The sequence below is a fragment of the Drosophila suzukii genome, chromosome 3 (genome assembly GCF_043229965.1).
Source record: "Drosophila suzukii chromosome 3, CBGP_Dsuzu_IsoJpt1.0, whole genome shotgun sequence".
Taxonomy (NCBI): domain Eukaryota; kingdom Metazoa; phylum Arthropoda; class Insecta; order Diptera; family Drosophilidae; genus Drosophila; species Drosophila suzukii.
The window spans coordinates 65116676-65136341 of NC_092082.1; the positions used below are offsets into that span (position 1 = coordinate 65116676).

At 45.9% G+C, this 19666-nt stretch overlaps 6 protein-coding genes across 9 annotated transcripts; 3 read left to right on the top strand and 3 right to left on the bottom strand.

The window, feature by feature from the left end:
* Positions 1-74: 74 nt before the first annotated feature.
* Ufl1 (UFM1 specific ligase 1) lies at positions 75-3154 on the bottom strand. Its single transcript, XM_036818979.3, has 5 exons — positions 2995-3154; positions 1923-2923; positions 1282-1753; positions 484-1142; positions 75-397 (listed from the first exon to the last, which is right to left on the bottom strand). The coding sequence occupies exons 1-5, from the start codon at positions 3069-3071 to the stop codon at positions 258-260; spliced, it is 2349 nt and encodes a 782-aa protein (XP_036674874.3). The 5' UTR covers positions 3072-3154; the 3' UTR covers positions 75-257.
* A 1250-nt stretch (positions 3155-4404) lies between these two features.
* On the top strand, positions 4405-7463 carry LOC118878001 (uncharacterized). 3 transcript variants are annotated; one of them, XM_036819004.3, is made up of 2 exons: positions 4405-4555; positions 6577-7463. In XM_036819004.3, the coding sequence occupies exon 2, from the start codon at positions 6607-6609 to the stop codon at positions 6961-6963; it is 357 nt and encodes a 118-aa protein (XP_036674899.3). In that variant the 5' UTR covers positions 4405-4555; positions 6577-6606; the 3' UTR covers positions 6964-7463. The 3 variants fall into 3 exon arrangements, with proteins under 3 accessions (XP_036674899.3, XP_070852899.1, XP_070852900.1); XM_070996798.1 differs by lacking the exon at positions 4405-4555 and adding an exon at positions 6445-6513; XM_070996799.1 differs by lacking the exon at positions 4405-4555 and adding an exon at positions 6504-6523.
* A 99-nt stretch (positions 7464-7562) lies between these two features.
* Positions 7563-10073, bottom strand: Ref1 (RNA and export factor binding protein 1). 2 transcript variants are annotated; one of them, XM_017084116.4, is made up of 4 exons: positions 9649-10071; positions 8941-9142; positions 8619-8816; positions 7563-8079 (listed from the first exon to the last, which is right to left on the bottom strand). In XM_017084116.4, exons 1-4 carry the CDS (start codon positions 9892-9894, stop codon positions 7922-7924), a joined length of 804 nt encoding a protein of 267 aa, XP_016939605.4. In that variant the 5' UTR covers positions 9895-10071; the 3' UTR covers positions 7563-7921. The 2 variants fall into 2 exon arrangements, with proteins under 2 accessions (XP_016939605.4, XP_036674898.3); XM_036819003.3 differs by lacking the exon at positions 7563-8079 and adding an exon at positions 8363-8523 and having other exon boundaries at positions 9649-10073.
* Positions 10074-10511: 438 nt separating this feature from the next.
* Dpck (Dephospho-CoA kinase) lies at positions 10512-11625 on the top strand. The gene is made up of 3 exons (XM_017084120.4): positions 10512-10715; positions 10800-11091; positions 11209-11625. The coding sequence occupies exons 1-3, from the start codon at positions 10604-10606 to the stop codon at positions 11513-11515; spliced, it is 711 nt and encodes a 236-aa protein (XP_016939609.3). The 5' UTR covers positions 10512-10603; the 3' UTR covers positions 11516-11625.
* On the bottom strand, positions 11621-14675 carry Tailor (tailor). The gene is made up of 9 exons (XM_017084118.4): positions 14434-14675; positions 13973-14110; positions 13490-13922; positions 12964-13188; positions 12799-12905; positions 12607-12742; positions 12377-12553; positions 12119-12320; positions 11621-11968 (listed from the first exon to the last, which is right to left on the bottom strand). Exons 1-9 carry the CDS (start codon positions 14530-14532, stop codon positions 11767-11769), a joined length of 1719 nt encoding a protein of 572 aa, XP_016939607.4. The 5' UTR covers positions 14533-14675; the 3' UTR covers positions 11621-11766.
* Positions 14676-17105: 2430 nt separating this feature from the next.
* On the top strand, positions 17106-19428 carry alphaTub84B (alpha-Tubulin at 84B). Its single transcript, XM_017084112.4, has 2 exons — positions 17106-17237; positions 17825-19428. Exons 1-2 carry the CDS (start codon positions 17235-17237, stop codon positions 19172-19174), a joined length of 1353 nt encoding a protein of 450 aa, XP_016939601.1. The 5' UTR covers positions 17106-17234; the 3' UTR covers positions 19175-19428.
* Positions 19429-19666: the final 238 nt, after the last annotated feature.

Sequence of the window (19666 nt, forward strand, 5' to 3'; positions counted from 1 at the left end):
CGCCCAATCCAATCAATTTTTAATCGTTTTCCTATAAATATAAAACCTTGAAAGTGATAAAGTTTGGAACTCTGTTTAAGGCTCATCGTTTTGTATCTTTACTGATTGTATTTAGGCGACTCGCATGCATAGCAATAATAAAAACAGTTTATAAACTATGAAAATTTAACAATTTCGAAATCTATTATGGACCAGAACCAATTAAAATAAAGATACAAAGAAATGCTTTGGGAAGCTTAAGCGATGCGGGAGCATCATCAATCAGCCTTGGAAACCGAAGCGCGTGTAAAATTTTGCGCCAACTCGACGACTTCCGTTTGCATGGCTTGCAGTTGTTCGTAGGCGATCTTTGACTCGCTGCTGTCCGGCGTTGCCTGAAGTACTTGTAGGACCAAATCTAAAAATATTTAATAACAAACAATTATTTAAGAAACAGGTGAGTTTTTGTACATTTTTTTAAATCGCAATACAATAGAAACTCACCGTGATATCGGAGCAGCAGAGCGTTCTGTGACTCATTCAGAGATCCGCGAATGTGCTGCAGGATAGCAGATACGAATTTCCCGGACGCATGCAAAATATTACCACTGATCGTGGTAAAAAGGATCAGTGCGGCCAGATGCAGCAGCAGAGCCGGCTCCCGGCACTCGAGCAGCTGTTCCTGCAGTTTCTTCTTGTGGTCCGCGATCAGCAGGCGATCCTTCTTCTTGTCCACCTTCTTGATGATCATGCTACAGGTCTTGAGCACAGCTTCCGTTGCCAATTCAAAATCGTCAATGGACTTGTTCAGGGCTTTGTTTTGTTCCAGCAATGCAACGCGGTACTGGGCATCGCACTCCTGAGCCAACTTGTTACGCTGGTCCACATTAAGGTTGGTATTTTTCACAGTCAGATTGCACTCGCTGGCCACGTACAGTGAAAGTTCGTTGCAAATATCATTTCCCAAAGATTTGAGCAGATATTTAACCAACTGGATCTGCGTGTCCTGGGGAAAAAGCTTCAAACCCTTTTCGTACAGCCTTATATCTATCAGCAGCGTATTGATTCGATCCTGGATGGCAGCATGGGTCTGGCGGCGATTTGTCTGCGGTGTAGCTTCGAACAACTCCTGGGCACGAGTTAAAGCCATCTGATTAAATTGGCTATAAAGAAAAAGTAAAGTACACTTGTAGTTGTCAACTCAGGCACCGTATCCGTTCTCTGATATGCATTTTGAATCTAGGACCAAGCGTCTTTGCTTCGATCTGCTTTATTCGATATGGATAAATTTGCTTTACTTACTTCGTATACAGGGCAGCAATAGATCTCGACAAATGCTCCAAACCCTCCTCCTCCAGGCTGGCAGTGATCAATTTAACAATGTCCGCTGTCTTGACCAGTTCCAATGGCTTAACTGTCTTCTTGTTTCCGCCACCGCCACCTCGAGAACCTTGCTGCACATCGTCCTCATCATCACTGTCGTTTTGAGCTGCAGCCTTGCCTCGTTGGTGTTTCTTTGTGGACTTCGTCTTGGTCTCACGCCCCTGAGAACCGCCTCCTGCTTTGCCAGAAGACGCTTTCTTTCTTCGCTCGTCGCGCTTGTCCACCTTACCATCGTCCTCAAGCTCTTGGGTCGAAACGTTTCCCTTCTGGGCCAGAGTCTTCTCCACGATGTACTGCTGGTAGACACCGCTGTCGATGGCCACCTTTGCCTGAGACTCAGCCAATGCTTGACAGGGCTGAACCAGCTGCGCGAGATACGGTTGCGAAAATACTGAAATTAAAATATGAATAAATATATTTTTTATCCATAATTTTCATGCTTCCCATGCTATGGAAACTAATTAAATAATAAAGACTTATGCACAATCATACCATTCGTGTTTTGGTTTCCTTTATATATTTTAGACAAATTAGAACTCGAGCTCGAGCCAATTACTTACCGATGCTGTCCAGGTACACAAAGTTGCTGGGATTGCTGTGCTTTTGGGCCATAATGGCGCCGAAAACCTCCTCAATGTCCTCTTCCGACAGATTGGAAGGGAGGACGGTAGACAGATCCAGGTACTGCTTGGTGGCACTGCACTCGTTCAGCGCCGTGACCACCGTGAGCTCCACAAGTCGAGCGCCAAGAGCCACACGCTTGAGGAAGAGGAACTCTTCGCTGGGGAACTGCTTGCGGATGTAGGACTTCGCATCCGAAATGCCCAGCTTTTGAATGGCATCGTACTCAAGGAAGCTGTTTTGCTTGTAGAACGAGTTCACCCAGTCGGCCTGCGTCTTGGCGTAGATGTGTGGCACATACTGGGAGTTGGCCAGTTTGGAGGTAACCTGGCCCGCTGGCGCGATCTCGTCCAGCAGAGAGTGGAAGATCTTCTCCTGCACTCCGATCTGCTGCAGGATCACAGCCACATTCGTGGGCCTGGTAATGGCAGTCAGTGCTCCACGAATCTTTGCCTTGCAACGTTGGATGTAGGCCTGCGTGAAAAACACACGCGGATTGGTGGCATCCTGGCGACCCTTGATGATTTTGCCAATGTGCTTCTCCACCACGTCGTGTTGCAGGAAGTCCGACGGTAGGTCGAACTGGGAAGCCAATTCCGATATGGAGACCTCTCCTCGAAGCGCGAGCTTCTCGTTAATCTCCTGGGCAATGTGGCTAATGTAGTCCTCGTCGATGAGCTGTCCCAGTACAAGGTGTATGCTCGGGTTCTCTGCCGCTATCCGCTCGGCTAGGCCCACGATTCGGGACAAATCCACATTCAGTGTTTTGCTGACCTCCACCAAGTTGGCACGTCCTCCGTTAACATACAGTTCGTCCTGGATCTCGCGCTCCAGGTGATCTGGGGTGATGTACTCCTTGCCATCGTTGGTGAACACCACCTCCAGCATCTGCTTCTCGAGCAGCAGCGTGACGATCTCCACGCAGTTTCGCTCCGAGAGCCTTCAAGAATGGTAATGTAACAAATGGAAATGGTTAAATTGAAAATGCGTGGGTTTGCAGGCGTAGCTCACTTCTGCAGAGTCGACGTCAGCTGCGCCTTTTGAAAGTCGGCGGCCAAACGCTTGATCTCGTCCCAATCACTGCCCATCTTTGTTATCAATCGGTGAGATAAAGATATGAAATAGACTCTGTTCCAGGTGCAATCAGAAAAAGCTGAAACGTCAACAAAAGTCCAATGTAACCACACCACGGATTTGCTGGTTTTGTTAGCGGTTGCTGTCTTGGCATGGGTTAAACACTTCGCTAATAGTACTATTAGGTCCCGTTTCCTTTACGGATGCGTCGCGTTTGCTTTTACTTAACGTTCAACTTTTTATGGTTATTAGGGACAAATGTTAATCAAAACCGCAATTTATATAAAATATGGTAAAAATAAATTTTTGCTTTTGAAAATTTTAATTGAACCAAGAACGGAAAAATGAAAGCCTTTTATTAATTTTGTTAAAACAAAGAAAAAACATAAGAAGAACTTATTCCAAAGATACGAACTTTTCGTATAGGTCAAGTTTCAGCAGTTGGTTCTGAAAGATTTTCCTTTGGTTTGTCGAATGTTTAACTGTCTCTGCATGTTCATGATCTTGCGTCTTTTTTTTTTGTATTGTGTGATGTTTTTTTTTAAGTTTTCCCTTGTGACCAGAAGAATTTTGGTTTTCTTCTTCATACTTATGAACTTCTTTTGTCAACGTTTTAAAAGCGTTTTAAAAAACTCTCCGGCGTTTACTCTATTATTTACTATTTCTGTAACTTGTTTTTATTACTCGAAAAAAATTTGACTGCATTTTGAAAATTTGAAAATTTTTATTTTTTGTTCGTTTAAACAATCAATCTTGTAGAAATATCGCAAAAAAATTGCAGCTTTCTAACAATACTAGAGAAGAAATCACTGATTTTTGGCCAAATAAACAAACTTTCTGGACCAGTGTTAGACAATCTAAGTCTTCTCTGTACAAAATATAATTTCCAAGACATTTTTAAAGATTTTTTTGCTTTAAACGTGTTACAAGAATGAATGAAGAATGAACATAAAACATCTTAAGAAAGTAGTGGATATTAGTAGAAATATTAATATATTGCTAGATATCCGGATTAATATAATCACAGTGTACCAGGGCTATTGGCGAACCACGTATAAGTAACCTTGACATAAGCTCTACCTGAAGGTGGTATGGAAATGAGGTTTTCAATTTCTTTACAGGTTTATTATGCGAACGAAAGTTCCATACCACCGATTAGAATTAACAAATAAATTAATAATTTTAACAAAGAAACTGTGCATTTCATCAAGATCGATTCATATGATGAAAAATAAACTAAAGAAAGGAAAAGTTTGAATCTTAACAGAGCTGTTAAAAACGGCGTCTCAGAAAATGTTGAGACCCGACAGGTGTGACCAGAGTTAAAAAACTTTGGAAACCAAATAATTTGTTGGCGAAACTCTGAAACTCAGCCACGGCACTCTACATTTTGAAATCAACGTTCGTCGGCGAGTGCGCGTCGTTTTCCACAGCGAATTTCCACAAGATTAGAGCTTGACAAGCTTCGAGTAAAGCCGAATTCCAGAGCCTTTTCAAGGTAAGCGTGACTGTTGGGTCGCCCCAAAAGGTTAGACCCTCCGATAGTTGTCCGATCCCAGGTGCCGAAATAAATCAATAATTTTCACAGACCAGCACTTTTCACTTGTGTCATGGAATTTTATACACCAAGCGCAAGCGCTGTCTGTGTGTGTGAGCGTGCAGCTGCTTTTGAATTTTATTTAGCACAGCTGCCATATGCCTTATAAATAACACATCCTCTGTGGAAGTGGAGAATCGCCTGCCTGGCTGTTTTGGGCCCCACTCCGGTGGATTCTCTTTGCGGCTCTCCTTTTTGGCGGCCATATTAGTCGTGTTTCGCTTTAGTCTGACGATTATTGCATGCACCTAAAAAAAACTAGCTGGAAGCAGTTTAAACCGAATTTTAGTTGCTGCTCTCGAAGTTGTTTTTTCTTTCTGCTCTGCCAGTTTCCGTGTGCATCGCCGTTTAAGTCTAAGTCGAAGATACATTTTAAGTAGGTCTCTGCCGAAACTGGATTTCCGTCTAATGTGTTTTGGCCATATTTACTTAGTCAACAAGTCGGCGAAGGCAAAGGCCCACAGTTTCAAGTTATATCCAGATTGCTCATTACTCATAATTTCAGCACACACACAAGCACACGGGCACAGTTAATGTGATTTACCCGTGTACGTGTGCTTCTGTGAGCCGGCAATCGCCCTAGGGAAGCAAAAACAACAAGTACAGTGGAAAGGGAACACGGCAATCAGCCGCTATTATTGCTTTTATGCACAGTGAGAAAAGAGGTCCAATAACAAAAAATACGGTGCCATTTTTTATATACAAATTAAGTCGTTAGTTGGCCTGAAATTGCTAAAATATCAAAGCGATGAGGAAAGTTGTAAATTGCTATTAAATCGAACTCGGTGTTTCCTGCTGTGTACTCTAGTATTTTATTTGCCCAGGTGGAAAGCGCTCAACTATGGGAATCGGAATCGCTACAGAGCCGTCTAATCTAAAGATCTTTGACTCGCTGCGGTCATTCACTTCGCTTTGTTTTCCCCATGCCCCAACAAAATTGCCAGTGTGTGTGGCCCGGGCTTTTTGTTGTTGCCAACAGCCACCCCAAAGGCGCTACACCCCGGGGGAATTAGGGTGGGGGGAGTTGGGCGGAAAGTGCCTCCCCAGCGGATGACGCATCATTACAAATGCTTTACAGCACTTGCTGCAGATGTCATCGCCTGTAAGGCGACCTCTTTTTCGCTATGAGCGGAGCATAAATAGATGGAAAACACTACACAGATACAGGGAGCAAGTTATAAATACACATGCTTCGCAAAAAAATTGCAAAATGTGTCATTTGCATTTTGGATTCGAAGCATTTAAATAAAATACACCAAAAAACGGGGTTTTTATACATAGTTGGCAAATTAGTCACTATCACTAGAGATTCAACAACAGTAAATATCAACTTTTCAGTTCAACTGCCTTTAAAGATTGAGCATTTCATTAAATTAACTATGTATAATTATACGTTGCTTATGCCTTTTATTAGTAATTGATGTAATTGTGAAGAGTAATCCTATTTTACAAATCGCTATAAGTCATTTTCACATTATCGGTACCCAGCATGTTGGTAACTATAGTCAACAGTCAGCTTTTTCCTAAGTAATAAAATTTCCGCCCCACTGTGCGAATACTTGACACCAAAACGGAGAAATGAACAACGCCAAAAACAACAACGAAAGTGCGACAGCCACAAAACGCGCAATTACAGTTAACGGCAAAGTTAAAAAGTTAAAGAGAACGCAACCAGCAAAAAAGATAGAGGGAGCCGATGAATTTCTATGTGTAGAGAAACAATCAAGAGGGGGCAGAAGGGCAGAGCGAAAGGGTCTCGTTTTCACTCCGCTCCACAAAGAGTTTCCCCAGTGGGGCGATGTCGGATGACGGGCGTCATTGTGCCGGGCGTCACATCCGCATGTGGCGTGACTGAATTTGTATTCTAGGGTACTCGTATTTCCGACCGCATCTGATTCACTTTTCATTGTTATGCATTGCAGCCAGTAAAACCGCAAAAAAGCAGTGACAAAATGACTTCCACCGAGCTGAAAATTGGCCTGACCACCAGTGCCCGTCCCTCCAGCCGAGTGCTGAAGCCACCAGGTGGCGGTCACACCAACATCTTCTCGGAGCCCGATGTGAACGTTCCCGCTCCTCGAGCCAAGTACAACCAACAGAACTCCTCGAACCTCAACGCCTGTATGGGCTCCACCGATCCCAACAAGGTGGTGGAGAAGATTCGCGAAGAAGTCACCACCCAGAAGGATGAAGCCAAGTCCGCCCCGCCCAGCCAGACGAAGGAGTCGGCGAACAAACAGGCGGCCACGAACGGAGAGGCTCGTGGCCGAGTTCCTCCTGGCGGATTCTCGTCGGGCGGATTCTGGTAGAGGGAGTGTGCCCTGGAGCAGAAGCAGCTGCCAAGCATTTAATGACTCACCATCACATCCTCAGACCGACATAAAAACATAAACCTATAAATATAAATCGCTTATAACATACTTATACACACATACTTAGAGGCGCATACCTATATTAATCTGCTGATCAGCCGGAGAAGGGAAACTCTGAATATATTTTGCAAGCAGCACTCCAAGTTGTTCTTCCTTTCGTCGTTTCATTTTCATCCCTCTCACTATGTCCTATCGTCTAAGTAAATCGTTTAACATGTCTAACGCAATTGTTGAAATTAAGTAACTCGTGATTCCGCCCCACAAACTTGGATTATATGGATTAACTTGCTAAACTCTACCACCTACTACCGAAGCCTAACTTAGCATTTGTACTTAAAGTGTCCAATCGAAACTACTTATAGTCTGTACAATTTGTCCAAATCGAATCCCTTATAACCATCGATGTATTATTCAAAAATAAAACATTTAATTATAAATTATCGGTCTTTTATTTATGCAAATTGGTGGAGATTCTTCGGAGTCCGCCTAGTAGCTAAACAGTACTCCTAACTTAGTGAGTCAGTGAAGACAGCTCGTTTTGGTCACGAAATTAATTCTAGTATTTATTACACTTCAGTTTAGAATTACAAGTGTCCATTAATTCATCGTCGATCTTTAAAGCGTATTACTATTTATATTAAATACAGCATCAAATGTATTTCAGTTACTCGACTTATCCCAACAGCCGCCAGATTGATATAATTAACAATTAAATGGATACATGCGCAAATGGGATATACATAATTCTTGATGTTTGAAGTGCTGTTCCTTGGCGCGGCGTTGTCGATCCGGATGCGTTTATTAACCATGCGGAGAGTGTTCATATGGTAGACTTAAGACTAGGGATTGTGTTTTTCTTGTTTTCTTTGTTAGGCTAATTCAGACTATTGGCTATTTAGATCTTCATGTCGTTGATGTACGAGTCCAGTTCGGCGTCCAGCTCCTCGGCAGTGGGTGGGGCCTTGCGCTCCCGTCGGGGGCCGGCTGCCGCCGGTTTGCCTCCGGCCGGACGTTTGAAGCTACCACGACGCGGAGCGCCACCAGCTTGACCACCTAAAAAACAGTTTGGAATGGCAGTGTAAGGATTGGAGCTAGGGATAGCCGTCAGGGACCGTAATCAAAATCATTCTTGGTTCCATTGCAGAAACAATTGTTTGAAAGCTGAGCTTTTGGGTCTGCAAGCATTCGCACAAATCTTTCAAGAGTGAATCTGAACTGTAAAATATGTACACAAGTTATGTTATACTGATCAATGAGAAGAAAAGTTTGAGTAAGTACACAAATAATAATAAATATTGTGTCAAGATGGTGAAGACTCAGTCCAGAGAATGAAGTATTTCGACCGGAAAGAATTTAATTAAAGTAACAAAAACCATTTGGGGTAAAAGTGAAAATAACAATAAATAATAAATAAAATCTTTATCTTTAAAATTCGTTGTTATCGATATAAATATGCATTTAAAAATCTTTGTGGAAGTGCATAGATCCAAAAATGATCTGAAATGGTTTTGAATGAATGATGTTTGAGGTAAAAAAAAAAGAACGAATATGGGCATTATTCACGGTCCCTGGTAAAATATTCGGATACGCACCACCACGCTTGAATGGAGCAGATGCGCCACTACCCACACGACGCTTGACATCGGTGGAGGCTACGGGACGGGTCAAAGCGGTAACGTCGGAGACGGCCAGCTGAATGGTCATAGGGCGTCCGTCTAAAGGCACGCCATGGTACTGCTTAATGGCCTTCATAGCATCGGCGCGACGCTCGAATATAACATCTGCGGTGCCTGCAACGGAAAGCGGAAAACATTAAATGGTGATCGGTCAACGATTTCTATTCTATCCAAAATTCGTATTTCTTTTTTATTAAGTGTCAAAATAAATGCGAAAACTATTGATGAAAAAACTTACCCAATGAGCGACCTGAGCGATCATAGTGCACTGCCGCCTTCTTCATCGGCCCGAAGTCGTTGAAGAGCTCCTTGATGTCCGTGTTGGAGACGCCGTAGTCCAGGTTGCCGACGATGAGGCGGGTGGGCCCGGATCCGCCGCCGACGGCTCCCCTCTTCGGTCCGTCATACATATCGTGCTTCCAAGCGCTGTTCACATCGCCCTAGAGGGGTAGTATTAGGTAGAAGGTAGATGGGTATGTCTGTTGTTGGTTCGAACGCGAGGCGTATCGACTATATGTATTTGGCGGGAGTAGCCGTGGCAGTAGCAGGTGCATCGTATCCTAGCCTCAAGAGGACAGCCATACCGAGCGGAGACACTAGAAATGCTTGTTAACTGGGTAGGGTTCACGGGGAAAACGTGAGACGAGGGGGGAAATAAGTTAAGGCACAGGATTCGTTTGTTTTCGTACTCTGTAAGAACGGGGTTAAAGGAGCTTGAGGCTTGGCTTGGGCTCGAAGAATTGTTCCGTCCGTAGGAAGGCGCAGGGTGGCCATTTTGATTTTGCTTCCCTTCCTTGTACTTTTACTTGCACTGTTTTACTGATGTACTGGTGTGTGTGGGTCATGGCTCGCAAGACACTTGCTTGGTAATATTGTCCTGGTGAGCTGAACACAGGGATATTCTGCTCCGGCTGCTCCGTTTGGCCATTGAAACGCATTGAATTACCCGTGGGAACTTTGCCTTCTGAACGGCTCCACCGGCCACTCCTCCTCGGGGGCCCTTGAGCGCGCTCCCTGGCTTCCTGGGCGATCCGCTGGCACTGGCGCCACCGCGACGAGCTCCGCCGGCAAAACGCTGCTGGCCGCCCGGCCTCCGTGCGCCACCGGGACCTCCGCGGGCGGCTTGCGGCTTTTTTTGCGAGCGAGTGGACTTGATGATGTCGTCGAGGCTCATTTCAATTTTGTCCACCATCCTGCTGATTGCGTGTTTTTCTGACGTCTGTGGAGATCTTTGAAGTGCGTGGAAAGGATGACTATCTGCTGGCTACCGAAAGTTGCGTTGAGAATTGTGTTCGGTTAAAGAAGCGCGTGGAATTTCACAAAACCCTGCAAAAACGACGCACGAAAAATTACAAAGTCGCCATCTTGGATCTGGGAAAAAAGTGTTGAGCAGCGCCGTGCGTCAAGGTAGCGTCGATCGGCCACCAACGAAATGAAACAGTGGAATCGGGTACATGGATGGATTTTTATTTTTTAATTAAGAAGGTAACATTTAAAAACAAGTTATATTAAAAAAAAGCTTTAAAAACACACAGTGCTTTTTTGAGCCTTGCTTAAAATGGAATTCCGTAATTATAAATAATCTATGCCTCCTATTTTTTGCATACTTAAATATTACTTGCAAGTTTTTATTTCATAAATATATGCATTTTAGTAGTTTTTAAAAGTTAATAGCAGCTCCAGTAAACTGATGTATGTTTTAAACAATTTGTACATTTAGTGTTTAAATTTATTTACAGTTTTCACCGGAATGGCCACTGTGCCTAGACACTTTAGTATTTTTAACAACGGTATGTTTAGATTGAGTTAGCCTTGGTCACTCTGCATATTTAGAAAAAATAAACGAATAACGATAAAAAACATTCCAGTCCCTCCCCGAACTAATTTAACTGCCGTAAATAATGTTTATTGTGGCGGTAACTGGTGGCATTGCCACGGGAAAGAGCACCGTCAGCAAGGTGTTCGAACGCCAGGGCATTCCAGTCATCGACGCCGACAAGATCGCCAGGGAGAGTGAGTTCAAAAAGTGGAGCACATCCGCTTTGTGCTCCGTAATTAACGACCATTTCCGCTAATTGTCTGTACCTAATCGCGCAGTTGTGGAACCAGGTCAGCCGTGCTGGAAGCAGATTCGGGAGGTCTTCGGGGATGAAGTCCTACTGCCCAGCAAGGAGATCAACCGCGCCGTCCTGGGCAAGATGATCTTCGAGGACAAGGAGCTGCGCGGAAAGCTGAACAAGATCACCCATCCGACCATCCATCGCAAGATCTTCTGGCAGGTGTGCAAATTGCTGGTCACGGGACATGCGTGGATCGTCCTGGACCTGCCCCTGCTCTTCGAGACCGGTGTCCTGATGGACTTCATACACAAGATCGTCTGTGTATCGTGGTAGGCTGGGTTCCTTTTGGGGTTTCGCATGGGAGTAGTGGAAGGGGTAGAAAAGTGAAAGCATTTAATCCTTTTAATTTCGAGATTATAAAGATTATCCTCATCCTCACATTCCAGCGATTCGGACAAGCAGCTGGAGCGATTGATAGCCCGCAATGAGCTCTCCGAATCCGAGGCGCGGCATCGCGTGGACTCGCAAATGCCGCTGGACAAGAAGTGCGAAAAGTCTCACTTCGTCATCGACAACAACGGCAGCGTGGAGGAGGCGGAGAACTCTGCCATGAGCATTTACAACATGATGCGCGACTCCAAGCAACACTGGCTCAACCGCATAAGCTTCCTGGGGCTGTTCCTAATCGTGGGCTTCACAATATACATGCTGCTGAAGGTGTTCAACCGGTTGCCTGAGTCCTGGCAGATGTAGTCCGTTCAAATGCGTGCCATACGACGCTATCTTACGTGTTAATGCAATTGAAACCAAACCAATTATACAATCTAAACGCTTGTTAGTGAAATATACAAAAGTCACTTATACTTGTATTGTGTATTGTATATTGTCGAGACGTGCCAAACGCTCAAAATGTACAATCAGTCGAAACCCGAATTAGTCTCTCGCACACACAAAGCATAAACCAGCGACGGAAGTGAGATTGGATGGAGGACGGTGATCAGGAATTAAGTACTGCGCTGGCGCCAATTGGTCGACGGCTCCTCCAGCAGCTCAGCTGTCTGCTGGCAGTAGTCCACAAACGTTTGCAGTCCGTATTTGGTGACCGCTTTGGTCACGTTGTGGTTCAGCTGTATGGGATCCTGGACCACCATCGGTTTTCGTAGCTGGAGCAGACAGTCAGGGTTCTCCAAAACATATGCGGAATACCTAAAAAAAATAGCGATCAATTATAAGTCAAGATTTGAAAATTTAGTTGATTAACTATTTACAGTATGCTGACAACTTCTGATCATAAAAACTAATGGCAAGTTACGTTCTTCCTTCTAATTATCACTATTCTGAAATCATAAATCTTACCTAGTAGGCAGTATATTCTCAATGCTTTGTATCTCTGCTCCGGCCTGGCCGAAATATGGGCAGACCAAGAAATGCTCATAGTCAAATCTGGCATAGTACAAAAAGAACGAACGAAGATAGCCCTTCACCACGGGGACAGTCACTACTACTTGCTGCAGTCCCAGCTCGCTGGGCGATTTCTGTGCGAAGTTGACAACCCACGCTGAAATGAAAAAATAATCTGGTGAATCCCCCTAAAAATGGCACAGATAAACTTACGTCCCACGAGCACGCCCTGATTGACTGACTCATCGATTTGCAGCAAGGCTATGGGCGGCAGCAGGTGCTGAAGCTGCAGGAAGTAGATTACCATCAGGGTAATGCTGTACGTCGATATCTGTTCTGTCAGCTTGCAGCGCTCCAGCCAGTTCTTAACATATATGCACATATATTGAGCTGCAGCAAAAACAAAGAGATTATGTGGACCTAGCTCGATCGTTTCTGCTTACTCAGAGGCTGCGATTCGAATATGTATTTCAGCAGATTTGTGTTGCAGAAGCCCAAACTGTTCAGGCAAATATCGCACTCGATGCCAGTGGGCAAATGGCATGTCTTGATGATGGGAACACGGGCCTGCTCAATGACCTGCGAAGGAACATACAGATTGTAATTATGGATCCTTTAGCTAGAGAATCCCTCACATTAATAATGCGCCAGTCGTCGCTGCCGCAGAAGAACTTTCGCATCGCCCGCAGCTTGGTGATGGTCGTATTGGAAGCACGGTGTTCAAAGGTGTGAAAGGTGTTGCCTGTCAATCCGAAAGTCAAGATACAAAGGCTCGCTTTGCGACCAGAGATTCTACTTACCAATATCCACAAAAACATCGAGATCCGAAGACCGGGAACCAATGCCGGTAATGCGAGAGCCAAACTTGTAGACGCGCAGCGGTTGCTTGGGAAAGCCCGGAGATAACAGATTGCAGAGGGCCTGTTCGATGATGTCGTACTCGGGAATCACCTTCAACTTGTCCGCTATGGGGTACTTGTCCTTAAACACATTCGTGATCTCGCCCACAATCATTGCCTTAGCCTCTGAAATAGACAACGTGACAGGGTTAGCCGAGCAAGAATTATTTCGAAGAATGTTTTAGATGGCGAGCTCCAAGAGTTTACCCATTTCTATATGAATGATGCGAAACCCTTTTTTCATACGAACTTTTCAGCTTAGCTGACAAGACAAATTCTATTTTAAATGCAGTTATGTTCTCGGACTATAGTGACATCTGTCAGACCAGAACCGATTTTACCTTCTGGTTTTCACATTAAGCATTAGAAGTATCGAAAACCCAGATATGGTTTACTTATGTCATGTTATAATGAAATAGTGACCTACTCTTGGGCAGCCGAACCGCCATTTGCTGACGGGCCTTCGCCGGGGCCTGCTTCTTCTCCTGCTTGGACAGGGGTGCCGGCTGTGGCTGGACTGGCTGATTGTTGGGATTGGGGTTGGGGTGCTGCTCCGAAAGGTGGGCCACCGCCTTTGCGATGGAGGTGCCCACGATGCGGTTGCTGCAGGCACTGCAGTTGAAGGTGCGCTTGATCGTCTGCAGTTCCCTTGGCTGGACGAAGACCACACCCTCGCCCGGGGCGGCCTTTTCCTGGGGCAGAACGTAGGTGGGATTCCTGTCCATGTAGGTCTCGATGCCCACCATAATACGCTCCAGCAGCTTGGCCAGGTGCGGATCCAGCTGCGGCGGATTGGCCTTCTGGTTCACCGAGTTCAGGGTCTCGAGGAAAAAGTTGGCCTCCATGGTCAGCGGATTCATCTGCAAGATCGCCGGGCTTTAGGCCGGAAATGGCAAGGCACCATACTCACGTAAAGCAGCTTGTTTGGCGGCTCCTTCTCGGCCATCGTCTTGTTTTTCTTCTTGGCCTTCTTCGAGGGGGCGGCGATGTTGGGGGCGGCTATGGTCGGCGCGCAGGCAGGCGTTTTCAGGGGAGCGGGGCCGGGAAGCTGAAAGGTGATCTGAATGCGTGAGCTCTCGCCGCCTTTGTTTGGCTGCCAATAGAAATGTTGATTCGAATAATCGAACCAGCTGATTTTCTTAGGGTAGCCACCTACAAACGAAGCTTGCCGGCTGGTCAAGCGAGCGATTGCTTGAGCAACCAAACCACATCGCGACATATATGAGTGTTCGAATACGTATGTATAGTTGTCGCGCGTTCAATATAAATAAATGCGATCGGAGGGCTCCGGCCCTTCCGTTAAAAAGTTCCCGCCACAAAAACGATTATTGCGAAATTGGCCGAATTCTTCGAAGGTCAGCTCCTACTCACACTGGTTTTCCGCCTACTGAGCGTCTCGTAGTACTGTCTTTCTGCACTGCAGCAGACCGCCTTTTCCAGCCAGAAAGAATCCTCTGCCTCGATTCGCATTGTGAATGTGTCTGAGAGACTGCCTTTGAATAATTGTTGCGCTATAATTAATCGCTAGCGTTAAAAACAGCGTTGAAAACACGTTCAGGGCAAAAACACAAAAACAAGTAGTGATGGCACTGAAAACCATCGGTGGGTGTGTGTACGCGCTATGTTGGTCCCCCTAGTACTCGGATCGGCTAAGAGTTTCACTAGTCGAAAAATCTTATTCTTTGTAGTGTGACCAAAGTTCTCAAAGTTCACCCGCCAAGCATGTGGCATGGTCTTACTGTCAAGCAGCTGGGTTTGTTGACAAACGGAAAACAAATCAAATGGAGCAATTTAAAAAAGAAGAGTCTGCTGGTGCACAAAGATATTAAAATAAAAATAAATGAAATGTTCAACGAATGTTTTTATTTATGTAAATGAGAAGTTTAAGGCTTCCTTCTCGTCCCACGGATGCTTCGCCATCTTTTCCGCGCCACCTTTAGTCCAGCTCCGAGTCCCAATAGGCTGGCCAATAATGGCTGGTGATGGCTCCTCCAGCTGTCCCTTAGCGGGCGACCTTATTTTCTCCTCCCTACAGAAGCCGGCGCGTCCTCCAACTCCGCCTTAGCTGTCAAGTAGCTGGTGGAGGTGGAGTCCTCAATGGAGAGCTGGTCGGAGATCGAACGATGTCCCATATTCCTTCACACTGGGATTCTTTAGTGGATCTCCTCCAGCGCTTCAACTATTCTGCGGATTAGGCCCGTTGTGGTATTGCTTCCTGTCGGTCAAGTCCCACAACAATGGGCAACAGCTTGGAATAGGCGTCCTTTTTCATCTGCACTGACCTCCCTTAGCCGTTTTTGGTGTTTTTCTTCCATTTTTAATTTTTAAATTCCCCACCGCTTCTGCACGAACACCGCCAAAGATTACATTTTTTATTCTTTGGGCCAGCGGCGTTCATCGAAAATTCACTCGCGAAATCTGGTATTTTTTCTGGTATTTCCACGGTCATCTGAGTACCACGCTGAAAAACAGACCCGACGAAAACCTTTAGCCGCCTGTTTGCCTCTCGCTCACTCCTATGGTTAGCTCGCAGTTTTCGTCGATGTGAGTACTAGGCTTTACTATCAATATTCGTTTTTTTTTCTCTCTCAAATTCGGGGGAAGTAAAGATTGAATAACGATTTCTAACTTTAGCTATCACACTTTATCCAATTAGCACACCCAAAAAAAACCATACTTTGTAGTGTAAGTGATCTACCAAAAATTATAACGCGTAAACCTGTAGTGTTATTGTTAAACTAGTCTTATTCGACTATTTAGTTTATTATTTATACTTGTGGTTTCAACAAAAACAAATTAAACAAGGAAGAACGCTATAGTCGAGTACCTCGACTATCAGATACCCGTTACTCAGCTAAATAGAGTTATGCAAGCAGCAAAGCGAGATTAAAATGCGCCACCTACCGGCGGTATACAGATTTAAGCGTTATGGGCGTTAGAGTGGGCGTGGTAAATTTTTTTTTTTAACCAATCGATAGGTATTGACGAGATCAATACATTTCAGTTAAAATTTTTTTATCTAGCATGAAAATTGTGGGCGTCACAGGTTTTCGCGGTTTGTGGGCGTTAAAGTGGGCGTGGCAAACTTTTTTTTGGGTCAATCGATAGGTATTGATGAGAACAATACATTTGAGTTAAAATTTTTATTCTAGCATCAAAATTGTAGGAGCCACAGTTTTGGGCGGTTTGTGGGCGTTAGAGTGGGCGTGGCACTGTGCTGAAACAAACTTGCGCTGCGTAAGAAGCTCAGGAATCTGCACGCCAAATCTGAATAGCCTAGCTCCCATAGTTTCCGAGATCTCAGCGTTCATCCGGACGGACAGACAGACGGACAGACGGACATGGCTAGATCGACTCGGCTAGTGATCCTGATCAAGAATATATATACTTTGTGGGGTCGGAAACGCTTCCTTCTGCCTGTTACATACTTTCCGACGAATCTAGTATACCCTTTTACTCTACGAGTAACGGGTATAAAAATAGTAATAGTAGTAATAGTAAACGTTGCGAGGGGGACACGGCTAAGTTAGCAAGGACATCATTTCAACGTAACCGTTTGCAAACGGTTATAGTTAGAGTCCGCGCTAAATCACACCATCTGACCATTCGCCAACCGCTGCGAAATGTAGAAAACAAAAATACCACACTATCGAGTTAAAAAATTCCACGATATAAGTATTTATTTTTATTCAAAAAATATCGGTATATCGTAAGCCACCGTAAGTGTCAGTGAAAAAGGGAGATAGCCTCAGCGTAAGTGTCAGTGGAAAAGGGAGATGGAAGATGCGAACGTACACAAGGCAAAAACACAAAAACAGTAGTGATGGCACAGAAAACCATCGGTGGGTGTGTGTACGTAGAATGTAGAATGTAGAAAATAAAAACACCCCACTATCGATTGAAAAAATATCACGATATAAGTATTTATTTTTATTCAAAAATATCGGTATAGACTTCGAGATATTTTTCACATCCGGACCTGGCCATCCAGCCCCAGCACCTATATAAAGCAGCCCGCGCCCGGCAGTTCATATCCGATTTACGTTTGTCAAGCCTCATAGCCGGCAATTCGAACGTATTCGCTCTCAGAGTCAGACCTCGATACCGTAGCTCTACACATTTTCTGTGAATTTTCCTTGTCGCGTGTGAAAAACCCCCACTAAAAACTCAATATGGTGAGTACATTTCTGTGAAAAAAAAGTAGCGTAGAAAGTAAGGGGCATAATTTAATGGGCGAACAAAGCGAAGCGTTTTTTTTCTACTCAAAATGGCGGCCGGTCTGCATTTTTTCTCTAAAAGTGATGACGTCATGTTTTTTTTCGCAAAGAGAAAACGCCGTGGAAAGCTATAGAAAATTTCCGTATAATAAGGGGAACAAAGTGAAAAGCGGTAAATGCTTTGCGGAGAAAATTAAGAATGTAAAGTAAAGGGGATTTCAAATACATTTCCGCTACTTCAGTCAAAAAAAGCAACAAAACGAAAATTTCCGTACAAAATAGAAAATAGATAAATAGATTAGAAAGTCTATTTAAAAATTTGACGCATAACACGCATAACTGTAGATTAAGAGAAAATGGCGACTGAGTAAAATTCCGGCATCGGCAAAATAGAGCAAAGCCGCAAAAAATTCTGTATACCATATAGCTATATAGCTATCTCGCTCGCACACAGGGCCGGCTCAAGTTGGGCGCGGCTCTGCGGCTATCGATTTTCTTGGGGCGTGGAACTAATCATCCCTTTCCCTCCTCCCTTTCGCCCACAGCGTGAATGTATCTCTATCCATGTCGGCCAGGCTGGTGTCCAGATTGGAAACGCCTGCTGGGAGCTGTACTGCCTGGAGCACGGCATCCAGCCCGATGGCCAGATGCCCTCCGACAAGACCGTGGGCGGAGGTGATGACTCGTTCAACACCTTCTTCAGCGAGACCGGAGCCGGCAAGCACGTGCCCCGTGCCGTGTTCGTGGATCTGGAGCCCACCGTGGTGGACGAGGTCCGTACCGGAACCTACCGTCAGCTGTTCCACCCCGAGCAGTTGATCACCGGCAAGGAGGATGCGGCGAACAACTACGCCCGTGGTCACTACACCATCGGCAAGGAGATCGTCGATCTGGTCCTGGACAGGATCCGCAAGCTGGCCGATCAGTGCACCGGTCTGCAGGGCTTCCTCATCTTCCACTCCTTCGGTGGAGGTACCGGCTCTGGCTTCACCTCGCTGCTGATGGAGCGTCTCTCCGTGGACTACGGCAAGAAGTCCAAGCTGGAGTTCGCCATCTACCCAGCCCCCCAGGTGTCCACTGCCGTGGTCGAGCCCTACAACTCGATCCTGACCACGCACACCACCCTGGAGCACTCTGACTGCGCATTCATGGTCGACAACGAGGCTATCTACGACATTTGCCGCCGCAACCTGGACATTGAGCGCCCCACGTACACCAACCTGAACCGTCTGATCGGCCAGATCGTGTCCTCGATCACCGCCTCCCTGCGGTTCGATGGTGCCCTCAACGTGGATCTGACTGAATTCCAGACCAACTTGGTGCCCTACCCCCGTATTCACTTCCCGCTGGTGACCTACGCCCCGGTCATCTCCGCCGAGAAGGCCTACCACGAGCAGCTGTCGGTGGCTGAGATCACCAACGCCTGCTTCGAGCCAGCCAACCAGATGGTCAAGTGCGATCCCCGTCACGGCAAGTACATGGCCTGCTGCATGCTGTACCGCGGTGATGTGGTGCCCAAGGACGTGAACGCCGCCATTGCCACCATCAAGACCAAGCGCACCATCCAGTTCGTCGACTGGTGCCCCACTGGCTTCAAGGTCGGTATTAACTACCAGCCACCCACCGTGGTGCCTGGAGGAGATCTGGCCAAGGTGCAGCGTGCCGTGTGCATGTTGTCCAACACCACGGCCATCGCCGAGGCCTGGGCCCGTCTGGATCACAAGTTCGATCTGATGTACGCCAAGCGTGCCTTCGTCCACTGGTACGTCGGTGAGGGTATGGAGGAGGGAGAGTTCTCCGAGGCCCGTGAGGATCTGGCTGCCCTGGAGAAGGATTACGAGGAGGTCGGCATGGACTCCGGAGACGGCGAGGGCGAGGGTGCTGAGGAGTACTAAGCGTGGCGCCACTCCAACGCTCGGTGGGAGCGTCATTGGTGGGCGGGCCAAACCGTCGAAATCAGTGTCCACGCTTCCAATCGCAACAAAAATTCACTGCAACACTGTAAAGCGTACGAAAACAAAATATGTAAGAAGAACCAGATAGTATTTTATCCACAAAGACACGTATAGCAGAAAAGCCAAGCTAACTCGGCGATAAGTTGTGTACAAGAATAAAATCGGCCCGACACAGTGTTGACAGCAAAAAGAAATCCCCAGTTCGTTTTTCTTTGGTTTCCTTCCCCAGCGATCGTTTGTTCCAGCGTGAAAGGGGTCAATGGACGGAGTTTTAGTTGCGGGAAAGCAGAGCAGCCGCTCTCTTGGTCTATAATTAGCGCTTTCTATTTTCCCCCGATTCGGGCCACTGCTGCGCTTTTCCGCTGCTGTTTGTGGCAAGTGCAGGCTGTACCAGGCTGTGTGTGGCGTGCACCTAGCTTTCCACTTTTCTAG